Source organism: Vicia villosa, linkage group LG6 (genome assembly GCF_029867415.1).
Source record: "Vicia villosa cultivar HV-30 ecotype Madison, WI linkage group LG6, Vvil1.0, whole genome shotgun sequence".
NCBI lineage: Eukaryota > Viridiplantae > Streptophyta > Magnoliopsida > Fabales > Fabaceae > Vicia > Vicia villosa.
The window spans coordinates 125369122-125382093 of record NC_081185.1 but is presented as its reverse complement, the minus strand read 5'-3'; the positions used below and the strand labels follow the sequence as shown (position 1 = coordinate 125382093).

Genomic DNA, 12972 nt, shown 5'->3' with positions numbered 1-12972 from the left:
TTTTTCAGGATTAGGATTTTGGGGTTAGGTTTTTTTATTAAATATTTAAATTTTTTATCGTTTATTTATTTATTTACAATTTCATTTATTTACAGCAATTTAATTAAATATTTGTTTATTTGAATGTTTGTGATTTTATTGCATTTTTGGGTTATATATAAATTGTTGTTAAAACATAAGTGTGGGAATTATCCTTAAGACCAGGGGGACTTGCATCGCCTACGAGTCTTATTATTATTATTAAGCACTCTACATCTCTACACAAACATTATTTCTATTTAAATTACTATTATTCTCTAATAATAAAGTACTTCCACTAATTAATTAAATAGTCAACTAATATTTAACCATTGCTAATTATTATTCAATTCTTCTAATTGTAGATTAAATAATGCTAGTGATCACTTAGTTTTCTCCACGCCTAAATCTTCCCTTTTCTAAGGTAGCTGCCCCACTCTAAGGTTAACACAACACCATAAAACACCCAACAACGCATGTAAAGTACATCACCACAAAATTAAAATATGAAAAACAATTTAAATAAAATCGGGCATTACATTTGCAACCATGTGATCAAGAGAGTGCCTGTAAGGATCCGGCACCTGGTTTCCTCTAAGGGGGATGAAGGCACTAGCATGCGACATGACCTCAGTGTAGCCAGGCACCTCTCCCCGGCCAATGATCATAGGGAAGTGCTATAAGATCCAGCATCGGTCGGAGGTGGCACAGGAGTAGAAAAAGTGACCCGACGATATCTGCGGGCGGAGGGCGTCTCCGAGGAACCCTCACCATCATCTCTCGGCCTCCGAGATGAATTAGTAGATGTGGAAGGTCCTTCAGCTGGAACGGATGTATTAGGTACATGTGTTGGAACGAATGTACCAGGTACCTCTACTGGAACGGATGTATCAGGTACATCTGCAGGAACGACAGATCCATCTGTCACCTATGACACTACCTGCATCAGTGCACGTCGCACAGAGGCATGTTATGCAACCCTCCCACGTATAAGTTTGTCTGACTGGTCAGCCATAATGTCTGAATTGTATTACAAATAAAATTGAATTAGATACAATTTAGTTATAAAAAAATTTATCTTTGCAGGTGCAAATACGGAAACCTTCCGTAGATGTAGCTACGGAAGCACCCAACGATTCAAAAAAATAGGATGGTTCTGTAGGTGCATATACGGAACTACCTAACATTTTATTTGTTTCGTAGATGCACCTACGGAACGGTCTGAAACTCCGAAAACGCAACAATGACGTCTGTCACTGTTCCAGCCACTAAAAAACCTCATTTTTGTGGCTTGATCGTCTGTTTTACACATTTTGGTGAATTTGATTTTTGAGGTTGAGAGAGTTTAAGGTTGTGAAGAAGATGAAAAGTGAAGAATGAGACAGGAGAAGAGTCTGACGTGGATATTAGATCAAATGTTTTCGTAAATGCAACGTTGAAAGTCTTCCGTAGACACATCTGCGGAACAAAGAAACTTTGAAATAAAAAAAAATGTTCTCCTGAAAATATATCTACGAAAACATAGGACAATTTTAACCACGCGTGTTACATAAAAGACCCAAAAAAATAGAGTTAGAGTTCCTCTAGAATTTTTCGTTGGGTTTTTTTTAATAAAAATCTTTTAAATAATATAAGATACGTGGGAGTGTCACATCAATTTTGGGGCTGCGGGATAAAATCACGTTCATGGTGTGGGCAGGAACATTTAGTATCTAAGATATTAATTATTCTTCAAGTTAGTCCATATATATATATATATATATATATATATATATATATATATATATATATATATATATATATATATATATATATATATATATATATATATATATTATATGAGGAGGGTTATATTGACTCCAAGAGTAAGTTATAATTACCATTAATTCTTTTCAATCTAATGGTTAAAAATAATAAGGAATATTTTTCTCTTATTATTTTTAACCATTAGATAGAAAAGAATTAATGGTCAAGATGTAGAGTAAGTTATTATAACTTACTCTTGGAGTCAATATAACCCTCCTCATATTATTATATATATATATATATATATATATATATATATATATATATATATATATATATATATATATATATATATATATATATATATATATATATATATATATATATATATATATATATGAATACTTTATAAACCAAATAAATTCCATCAATTTAGTCACAGCTCTTCTTAAGATGGTATAGATTAAATTAATTACTTTTCATATATTTTAAAAATTAAATTGATAGATTTCATAAATGGTTACAATCCATAAATTAATTATTTTTAATATATATTTAAAATTAAATTGAAGATATAGTGATACCTACATGAATTTAATTGATAATTTATCAATTCCACTAAAATGTTATTTCATGATACTACATAACTTTGATTTAATTGAATGTGGTATGGCATATGAGACAGCGTGCCTGCCTCATTTAATTAGCACACCAACTATCTCATCTCAACAACAAAACATACCGACATCAATTTTTTTATTTTTATAATCACCGGTTTAGTCGGATTCGGGGTCAGCTCTGATATCAAGTGGTTGTATTTCCCTCCTGATAGTATACAACAACTATTCTTTATAAACACGAGATGAGAACCATGTGTCAAGAAACTTCAACACTTCTACTAGACATGAATGTTACAATCCATGAAACTTCAATGGTTTTTCCATCAAAACAAACCGAGAAGAAATCCATGTTCTTATCAAACATAGACAAGGCTCTCAATTTCGATGTGAAAACGGTTCACTTCTTCGAAGCAAACAAGGATTTCCCTCCTCAAATTGTGACCGAGAAGTTGAAAAAAGCTCTAGAAGATGCTCTAGTGGCTTATGACTTCCTTGCTGGAAGATTGAAGAAGAACTCTGAAACCAATAGGTTGGAGATTGATTGCAATTCAGAAGGTGTTGGCTTTGTTGTGGCTTCTAGTGAGTACCCGTTGGATCAAATTGGAGACTTGGCTTACCCTAATCAAGCTTTTGCACAATTTGTTCACAAGACTGATGATTTTCTTAAGATAGGTGATATACCACTGTGTGTTGTCCAGGTACAAAGATGTTTATTTTTGTCAATTCATATTCTTTAGCTCTCATTCAAACTTTTAAGTAAACGGTCAAGAAAAAAATATCGATGCCACAATCAGGTTTTTAAAAAATGTTGTGGTTGCGTAAAGACTTTTGCGATTTTGATCGGTACAGGTGTCGCTATATTGATTGCAGTTGTCGCAGTGTAAATTAACCATAAGTTGTTCTTTAATATAAAGTTATCGCAGTGTAAATTAATCACAATTTTTTTTTAATATAAAAACGGTGATAACGGTTTGATATCGATATTTATCGAAACCGTTTTGTTGTGGCCGTTTAGGCGGTCGCTGGTCTTTTTTAAAACCCTAGCCACAATATTACGACTTTTAAGATTTCATAACCAGATTGTCCATCATTTTTTACAACAGATACATATTTTTCGTTTCGAAATAATAAAACTATAACATATTTAATTTTAAGTCAATGAAGTTTAAGAAATAATACATATAATTAGTACATCGTGAGGCTTATATATATCATTTGGTTGAAATCGCCTTCGTCTAATTCGACGTGTGACACTGGGAGATGTCCGATCATATTCATCGATAGAGGATGTTTGGTGGTTGGAATCAAGTATCTCAGCCTTAAGGAAGTTCCACCTACCCATCCGTCCTACTTGGCAAAGTTCAGGATTGGGAATACTATTTTGGGCCTTTGGCCGGTCCAAAACAGTTGTCCCCAAAGTCCTTTTTATTACTTGGTAATGCAATGATTAAGGTTCATGGGTTTCCTTTCGTTGTCGTATCCCTTGCTTTGTGGAGGTGGAAGTGAGAATGCTCGATGAGTGAGAGTGGGTAGTATACATCCCGATAATGCCAAGTTGATTGTCACTACCTAACCGCCCTATCTCAATATTACCAAGCCGCCCGTCTTTCCCGCCAACCAATTTGCCTTTTAAGTACGTAAGACATCCTCATAAATAGATTTTTAATTGCTTTTAAGAATTTTCAAGCGATAAGGGAACCACCGCATTTAAGAGTCATGAACATGCTATTACGCCATTATTATACAAGCACTATAAAAAGACTTAGCGAAGAACGAGTAAGCCAAACAATCTCAGAATCACAAAACTCTAAATTCATTGCAGCTAGGGATGTCTATTTGCATCTGTTAATGGGAATCCCTGTGGAGATTATATGTTCGGAACACCGAAGTTGGGGATCTTTTCTCCCGTGGAGACGGGGATGGGGGAAAAGCCCCCCGATGACATTTTGGGGAGGGGATTGGGAAAGTACCCCCCGCCCCGTGGATTCCCAAACTCCGACCATATTATTTAACTTTATACTTTATATATTATATAATATATAGTTATATAATTTTACATAAAGAATATTAATATATTAGAAAATGAAGAGTTATTAGTGGGTCATTTTATTTTTATGTTTTATTATATGATGTATTATTTCACTACCCAAGTACGCAATCCTAGAAAGTGCACCCAATACATAGAATATACACACCGTCTCCTCCTTTTCTTTCCTCAATTATCTTTGTATCCTCCATTCATCATCTCATATATTCTCTTCATCATCACAACAACCACTCTCCTTTGTTCTTTGTGTTTATGGTAATTACTCTTCAAATTCACTTTACTTCCATTAGTAACATGTTTTTCATTCAATTAATAAATTAGTAGCTATAGATTTGCCACACTCACACATAATCAACCACTTGCGCTGGATGACAGTCTTTGGCCGACACATAATCAACCACTTGCGCTGGATGACAGTCTTTGGCCGATCAAGCGTCTAAAATACCTTTCCCCTTATCTATTAAAAAGGTGGCACGTTAGTCCTTTCCGTCAATTTGATAGAAACGGACGTTAGACTGTGCATGTGTGGCGTCTGACGTGGCTATGTTTTGCACGCATGGCAGGATGGCGTGGCATATGTTATCACTTGCGTTGGATGACAGTCTTTGGCCGATCAAAAAAGGTGGCACGTTAGTCCTTTCCGTCAATTTGATGGAAACGGACGTTAGACTGTGCATGTGTGGCGTCTGACGTGGCTATGTTATCACCAAGATCCTGAAAAATTCTAAAAATTATTCCAAAGCTTTGCCATCACTAAGGTTTGAACTCAAAACACTTTAATTATAGTACAAATAGGCGTACCACTAGACTATGTTCATTTTGATTGCTTTCTTTTCTTTCTGCAACTACTTATTAACTACTGCATTAGTTGATTTCTTTTGCTTCTACATTAATAATAATAATAATAATAATAATAATAATAATAATAATAATAATAATAATAATAATAATAGTAGTAATAATAGTAGTAATAATAAAAATATGGGATTAATGGTTATGCACTGTCACTGTAAAAGGTTTTACACTGTCATTCCATCACAACCATTCATAATTATTATTTTATATATAATTAAAATAAAATTCAAACATAATTTAAAATCTAACGGTTACAATTCACTGACGGTGTAAAACTACTTTACACCGTCGGTGTATTCCCATTAAATTATAAAAATAATATTACTAATAATAATAATGGTAGTAATAATAAAATAATAGTACTAATAATAATAATAATAATAATAATAATAATAATAATAGTAATAATAATAATAATAGAGATAATAATAATAATAATAGTAGTAATAATAATAATAATAATAATAATAATAATAGTAATAATAATAATAGTATTAATACTAATAGTAATAATAATAATACTAATAGTAATATTAATAATAATAATAATAATAGTAATACTAATAATAACAATAATAATAATAATAGTAAAATAATAATAGTATTAATAATAATACTAATAATAATAATAGTACTGATACTAAAAATACTAATAATACTAATTGTAATAATAATAATACTAATAGTAATATTAATAATACTAATAGTAATAGTAGTAATAATAAAAATAATAGTACCAATAATAATAGTACTAATATTAATAATAATAGAGATAATAATAGTAATAATAATAGTAGTATTAACAATAATATTAATAATAATAAGAGCTTAAGAGTCCGTTTGTCTCTATGCATCTCTTTATCCTATCATATCCTGCGCACTAAACGGGCCCTAAAGGTAGTGGTGCATTGTCAGTGTAAATTTTTTTACACGGTCAGTGCATCACAACCCTTAAAAATAAACACTTTATATGTGATTTAAAGAAAAAGTCAAACGTTTACAAAAATTAACGGTTTGAATTTCACGGACAGTGTAAAACTGCTTTATACTGTCGGTGTATTTTCATTAAATCCTAATAATAATAGTACTAATAATAATACTAATAATACTAGTAGTAATAATAATAATACTAATAGTAATATTAATAATACTAATAGTAATAAGAATAATAATAATAATAATAATAATAATAATAATAACAATAATAATAATAATAATAATAATAATAATAATAATAATAATGATAATAAAATGGTTGTAGTTAATAAGTAAGGTGTCTTGAGTTCAAACCTTGGTGAGTGCTAAATTTTTGAATAACTTTTAGAATCTTATGGACTTTGGTGATAACATATGCCACGCAACCTGCCATGTGTGCAAAACATAGCCACGTCAGATGCCACACATACATAGTCTAACGTCCGTTTTCATCGAATTGACGGAAAGGACTAACGTGCCACCATTTTAATAGATAAGGGGTCTATTTGAACATTTTAAAAATTAAGGGACAAAAATGGACCCCGAGGTAAAGTTAAGGGACGAAAAAGGGTATTTTGCCTTAAATATTTTACCATATGAAATGTAATTTAATTGCACATCTTACTAATATTATGTTATATTTTTGTATACATTATTATGTTATAGATAGATAAATAGATAAATATTTTATTTATTGGTTGAAAATAGACATGATATTCATTATTTAAATATTTAATGACTCAAAGTAAGTTTACTTATAATTCTATGAATTAATAATATTGATTTAATTTGATTCACAGGTAACATCCTTCCAGTGTGGGGGTTTTGCAATTGGAATCACAACTAGTCATACATCCTTTGATGGACTTAGCTTTAAAACATTCTTAGAAAACCTTGCAACATTGGCTTCTAACATGCCATTAGATGTGACACTATGTCATAATAGACAGCTCTTAGCCGCACGATCTCCACCACGTGTCAACTTCCCCCACCCCGAGATGATCAAGTTCGATAATATACCTTTAAGAACTAAATCTAGTATCTTTAAATCCACCTCGGAAGAACTTGACTTTAAGGTTTTTCAATTAAACTCTAAACATATCAATTGCCTTAAGGAAAAAGCAAAGAGTAACAACAATATTCATGTCACCAGTTTTAATGTCATCAGTGCACATCTATGGAGATGCAAGACGTTATCAGGAACTTATGATCCTAATAAGTCATCAACAATACTATATGCTGTTGATATACGTTCCAGATTGAATCCTCCATTGCCAAAAGCTTACATTGGGAATGCAGTTTTATTTGCGTACGCTTCAACAAAGTGTGAGGAATTAAGGAAATGTGAATTCTCAAAGTTGGTGGAGATGGTTGGGGAGGGTTCAAGAAGAATGAATGATGAGTATGCGAGGTCGATTATTGATTGGGGAGAGTTATATAGTGGTTTTCCAAATGGGGAGATTTTGGTGTCTTCGTGGTGGAGGTTAGGATTTGAAGAAGTGGAGTATCCATGGGGAAAACCTAAGTATTGTTGTCCACTGGTGTATCGTAGCAAGGATCTTATACTGTTATTTCCTCCTTTTCGTGGATCAAGTGAAGGTGGGGATGAAGGGGTAAATATCCTATTGGCTCTTCCTCATATAGAAATGGAAAATTTTCAAAGCCTCTTTTACACGTTTTGATTTGATCTATATATAAATGTTTGTAAACTAAGTGTATTGCTTATATATATATATATATATATATATATATATATATATATATATATATATATATATATATATATATATATATATATATATATATATATATATATATATATATATATATATATATATATATATATATATATATATATAATCATGGTGTAATAAGTAATTAAATACTGATGTGATGCATTAATAGTTTATTTTCCCTTCTAATCATGGTATAATTATCTGGTGTTATTTTATTTTCCAGTCATTTTCATTACTTTGAATTTTCGTTACATATTTAATCGATTGTTTTATAAAAAATTTTGAATTATAATTTCTCAAATAATTTTATTCTAAATCGTCATTTTTTAAACTTTCACAATTTACCCCACTCTCCTCTTGTCTATGGAGTCATATGTCCAACAAGTGGAATTAAAGTCTAACTCATGTTTAAAGACTAGTCATCTTCAGAGGAAGATGACTTCCAACACTTCTTTTAAAGACTTTCCTTTATACACCACCAACATTTAATGGAGATAGGTTTAAATTATATAATTCTATATTTAAAATATTTATTCAAAGTTTTGATCTTGAATTGTGGGAAACAATAATCGATGATATGTTTATCCATACTCATTGTATTAATAGTGAAATAGTAGCTAAACCGAATTTTCTCTGGACCGGAAAAAAAAAAGACAAAATTTGAAATTGATTTTAAAACTAAAAACTTGTTGGTTATGTTTGTGTATCTATGTACTTGCAATTATGAAGATGGTGATCCTGCTGGGATGAAGATGATGATCTTGATTACAACCTTTTTAATATTTTGATGACAACAACACTAATGATTGTTAAAGTCGGTGGTAATAATTTTTCAACTCTCTAATGGTGGTGATTAACTTTGAGACATCTTAATCCTCATCAAGTATAAGACTAAAGATTCCTTTGAAATGCTTATATGATCGATGTATGTGGAAAAGGAACTCGAAATCCTAAGAGTTATAAAAGAAAGGAAGTATGAAAGCTCACTTGGTCATGTCTGAGTGACCAGAATATTGTGAAAGTAAGAGAGTAACTCCTATGATATTGAGGCATTTGTCTCTCTCTCTCTCTCTCTCTCTCTCTCTCTCTCTCTCTCTCTCTCTCTCTCTCTCTCTCAGACACACACACACACACACACATTCTTAAAATTTTTTTAAAACCTATTTTTTAACCAACAAAACACATAAAAATGTTTCTAAGCATTAGCCAGTTGATCAAAAAACTGTCAACTTCATTGAAATAAATTTTTTGAATTACCTAATTGATTATATCCTAAATTTTATTGATTATATGAAGCAAAATCGATTACATAATTGATTATGACATTTTCCTAATGATTGGTAATGGCTCTCTATCCAAACTTTCCAAAATGGGCACAAGTAATCGGGTATTAGTGGTATATAATTGATTAGTCTTAGGACCTAATCATTAGATGACTTTATTGGCCCATGAATCTTTTCTTTTTTGAGTCAATTATTCTCCTATATAAATGAGGCACCTTTGCTCTTTGTTACACTCCAGTATTTCGAATTTCTCTATTTATTTGGAATTTATCTCTAATTGATTTGTTAGCTCAGCCCTTGAAGAATCTTTATTTTGGTTAGGGAAAAGACATAGTAAAATCTCTAGATCTTTTTGTATCAATGGTTCGTGTGCATAACCTGAAAAGGATCAAGTTTATAGTCAAAACATAAATAAGGTTTATTAAGGGCAGGAGTATACCAATGTTCGACCGAACTTGGATAAATAACTAGTGTCATCTCTTTAGCGCTTATCTTGTATCTTCTGTCATTTATTTTACTGTCTTTATTTTACTGTATTTATTTTCCCGTGATTTTTCACGTTAATCTTAATACTAACGCAATCTGCATTTTAAGTAACAAAAACTTATATTTAATCGTGAATTTTGAATACCATAATTCACCCCCCCCCCCCCCTTTTGTACTTTAAGTCACTTATCCAACAAGTGGCATCAGATTCTAAATCTTGTCAAATACTAATCATCTCAGGAGGGAAAATGTCTTCAAGCTATTCACTAAATAAGCCTTCTTCCTTTAGTGAAAAAGTGTATAATTTGTGGAAAGAGAAAATAAAGTTTTTTATAGAAGGTATGGATTATGGTATTTGGAAGGCTATGAAGGAAGGTCTATTTGTTCCTACATGTGATGATGATGGTGTTGTAGAGAACAAACCTAAAAAATATTGGATCAAAGATGATAAAGAAAATGTGCAGCACGATTTGAAAGCAAAAACTATCACCATTACTGCTCTTAGTCTTGATGATTTTTCGTGACTTTGTCACTACAAGACGGCAAAAGAAATGTGGGACATCGTCCAAATTACCCATGAAGGAACCACTGAGGTAAAGATGGAAAGATTGTGTACATTAACTCATGAGTATGAACTCTTTAGAATGAAACTTGAAGAGAGTATTATTCAAATGCAAGGTTTACCCATATCCTGATTCATATTAAAACTCTAGGGAAAAAATTCAAATGAGGAGCTAGCTGTAAAAATTCTTAGATGCTTAAATTGTAGCTAGCAACCTAAAGCCACTGCAATTTGTGAATCTAGGGATCTAGCAACTATAGACACACCATTTTTAGTAAATTGCAGGAGCATGAGATGGAGCTTTAGAGACTTGCAGATGATGAAGAAGGTGAAAAGAAGAAGAGGAAAAGTATAGAACTAATCGGTAAAATAGCAAGTGTACTATTTTTCCTCTTGTAATAATAAGGAAAATTCCCCGAATATCGATCTCAGGGACTGCGTAGGAATAATGAGTTCAATTCAAGGTTCAATTAAACAAAAACTTCAATTGGGTTTTGTTTGGTGATTATAACTTAGCGAAAAGTATGATAAGTAGTAAATGAGATTGACTCTTTAACAAATATGAGTAACATTCTAGGGACAATGGATGATTTACTCTGTAACAACTCTGGAATTTCTGTTGCAACAACTTATTCTCAATAATCAATTAACGGTTCTTAAGGTTGTTTGATCCTAAGTCCTTAGTGAAAAAACCTTTGATCTTTCATCCTAAACCCTAAGTCCTTAGAAATTTACGATGAAATCAAGCAATTAAGTTATCAAGAATATCCGGTTGCTATAAGGTATTCCTAGTCCTAGGTTATATCTATTATAGCATATTCTCATGAAAGCATTATCACTGGTGGTCTTACCTAAATGATAATCATACATCAATTCCAATTTGTCCGAAAGGAAAAGCATTAAAAACATCAAGAGAATAAATTAACAGCGAAAAGCATAATTGTTATTGCAATTACAAACTCAGAGTCATTACAAAGTGAAATCAGGACCACCCCCCTAGCATTAGGGAGTTTAGCTACTCATAGTGTTCAAAGAAAACAAAATATAGAATAAAGACATTACAAGATATTGGAGGAGATTGAATCTTCAATTGCTTCCGTTCATGAATATCTTATTCTCTCCCAAACCCTTGCTTTCTCCAATCCTCTATCGTATTCTCTTCTCTCGTACGTCAAAAAGTCCCTTTCTCCTTACACAAACTTCGTTTAAGTAGCTTCAGTATCAGTCTCAGTGTCAGCAAAAAGTCCAAAGTACCCTTAATGACAAGACAGAGTAAAACAGATCAAAAAGTGAATTTTCCATTCGCCTCCATCTACACGGGCCGTGTTGATTCACACGGGTGCCCGTGTAGATCTTCTGACTAACGTGATTTAACCATCTCCATCAGACCCATCAACACGGGTGCCCGTGTTGATCCACTGACTTCAGCTTTTTCATGCAATTCTGACGCTTTTGAACACGGGCCGTGTTGATGCACACTGGGGCCCGTGTTGACCTCCTGATTCTTCAAAAACTTCCATCTCTCAGCCTTCCAAAGTCCCTAAAGCCTGACTATTATTTCCTCTGATCACATGCATCAACCTGAAACATTAACACTACCAAACGAAGGCATAAAAAGAATATTTTCACATAAAATTTAAACAAAATGCAATGCAATGCTATAAATTAAGACACACACTAAACTTATTTGAAAACAAATAAAAACGACCGAATGTGTTACCGAAATGATGAATTTGTGTCGGATGAAATACATAAACTTAATAGAAATGGTGACCGATCACAACCCCAAACTTATCTCATTGCTTGTCCTTAAGTAACGTATTGAGACTAAACAAAGGTCACCCACGAATTTCTCCTTTCCACAACACAGCCTGTGTCTTTTGCAACTTGCCTTCTTCCTTCCCGATCATGCTTATGGCTTCCCGAATCGAACTATCTACCACACTTTCACATCAGAGGACTTATTTACCTGCAAAAATTTTCATACTCTCACCAGATCTCTCGGGGTTAAAGTGTTTGCACTCACAGTACCAAAGTATGCAATATCAACTCTTAATTTTGAATGTATTCTATCTTCACTACACAAACAGATTCCACATACTTTATGAGGTCTTTTAGGTTGTAACGGGGCTTAGGTACGGTAGGATAGACAAATAAATGGATAACAAAGGGGTTTGGATTCAGCATTCATGTTGTTTTTCTCATTTTTGTGCCTATCTCATAACTTGGGGGTTTATTCAACTTTGACTCTTCTTCACTCAATTTTTCAATGAGCATGTTAGAGTCTTTAGTCACGGCAAGTGCTTTTCTCTTCTTTTTTTTAGGACATTTGTATGCCTCTCATTTTCTTACTTTTTATCTTTTTTATTTCTTTTTATGCACTTACCCTTTCTCTACAGATTACCACCCCAAACTTAGCTTTTTGCACACTTTATAATTTACAACAATCATGCCGAGCAAAGGTAGGAAGTGTATGGTTACGGGTCGACCAGGGGTTTATTTCAAAAAAAAAAAGGATAAGGCTCAACGGGGGTTCACAAAGGATAAACATAAAGTAAAGGATGGCTAGAAAGGCTAAGGGTTAAACAAACAATGTACCTCAGTGTGTGTCTTCATGTTGTGTTGTGTCAAAAGAGCATACGCA

The 12972-nt window shown here is 32.3% G+C and overlaps 1 protein-coding gene across 1 annotated transcript; it reads left to right on the top strand.

Moving 5' to 3' along the window:
* The first annotated feature begins 2516 nt into the window (after window positions 1-2516).
* On the top strand, window positions 2517-7968 carry LOC131612291 (acyltransferase GLAUCE-like). The gene is made up of 2 exons (XM_058884096.1): window positions 2517-3082; window positions 7062-7968. The coding sequence occupies exons 1-2, from the start codon at window positions 2627-2629 to the stop codon at window positions 7941-7943; spliced, it is 1338 nt and encodes a 445-aa protein (XP_058740079.1). The 5' UTR covers window positions 2517-2626; the 3' UTR covers window positions 7944-7968.
* Window positions 7969-12972: the final 5004 nt, after the last annotated feature.

What these genes read in the sequence shown, in the direction of transcription:
- LOC131612291 (XM_058884096.1), top strand. Translation starts at nt 2,627, where the DNA reads ATGAGAACCATGTGTCAAGAAACTTCAACACTTCTACTAGACATGAAT. An exon ending in TACCACTGTGTGTTGTCCAG is followed by an intron (nt 3,083 to 7,061) that starts GTACAAAGATGT and finishes TTTGATTCACAG; the next exon opens with GTAACATCCTTCCAGTGTGG.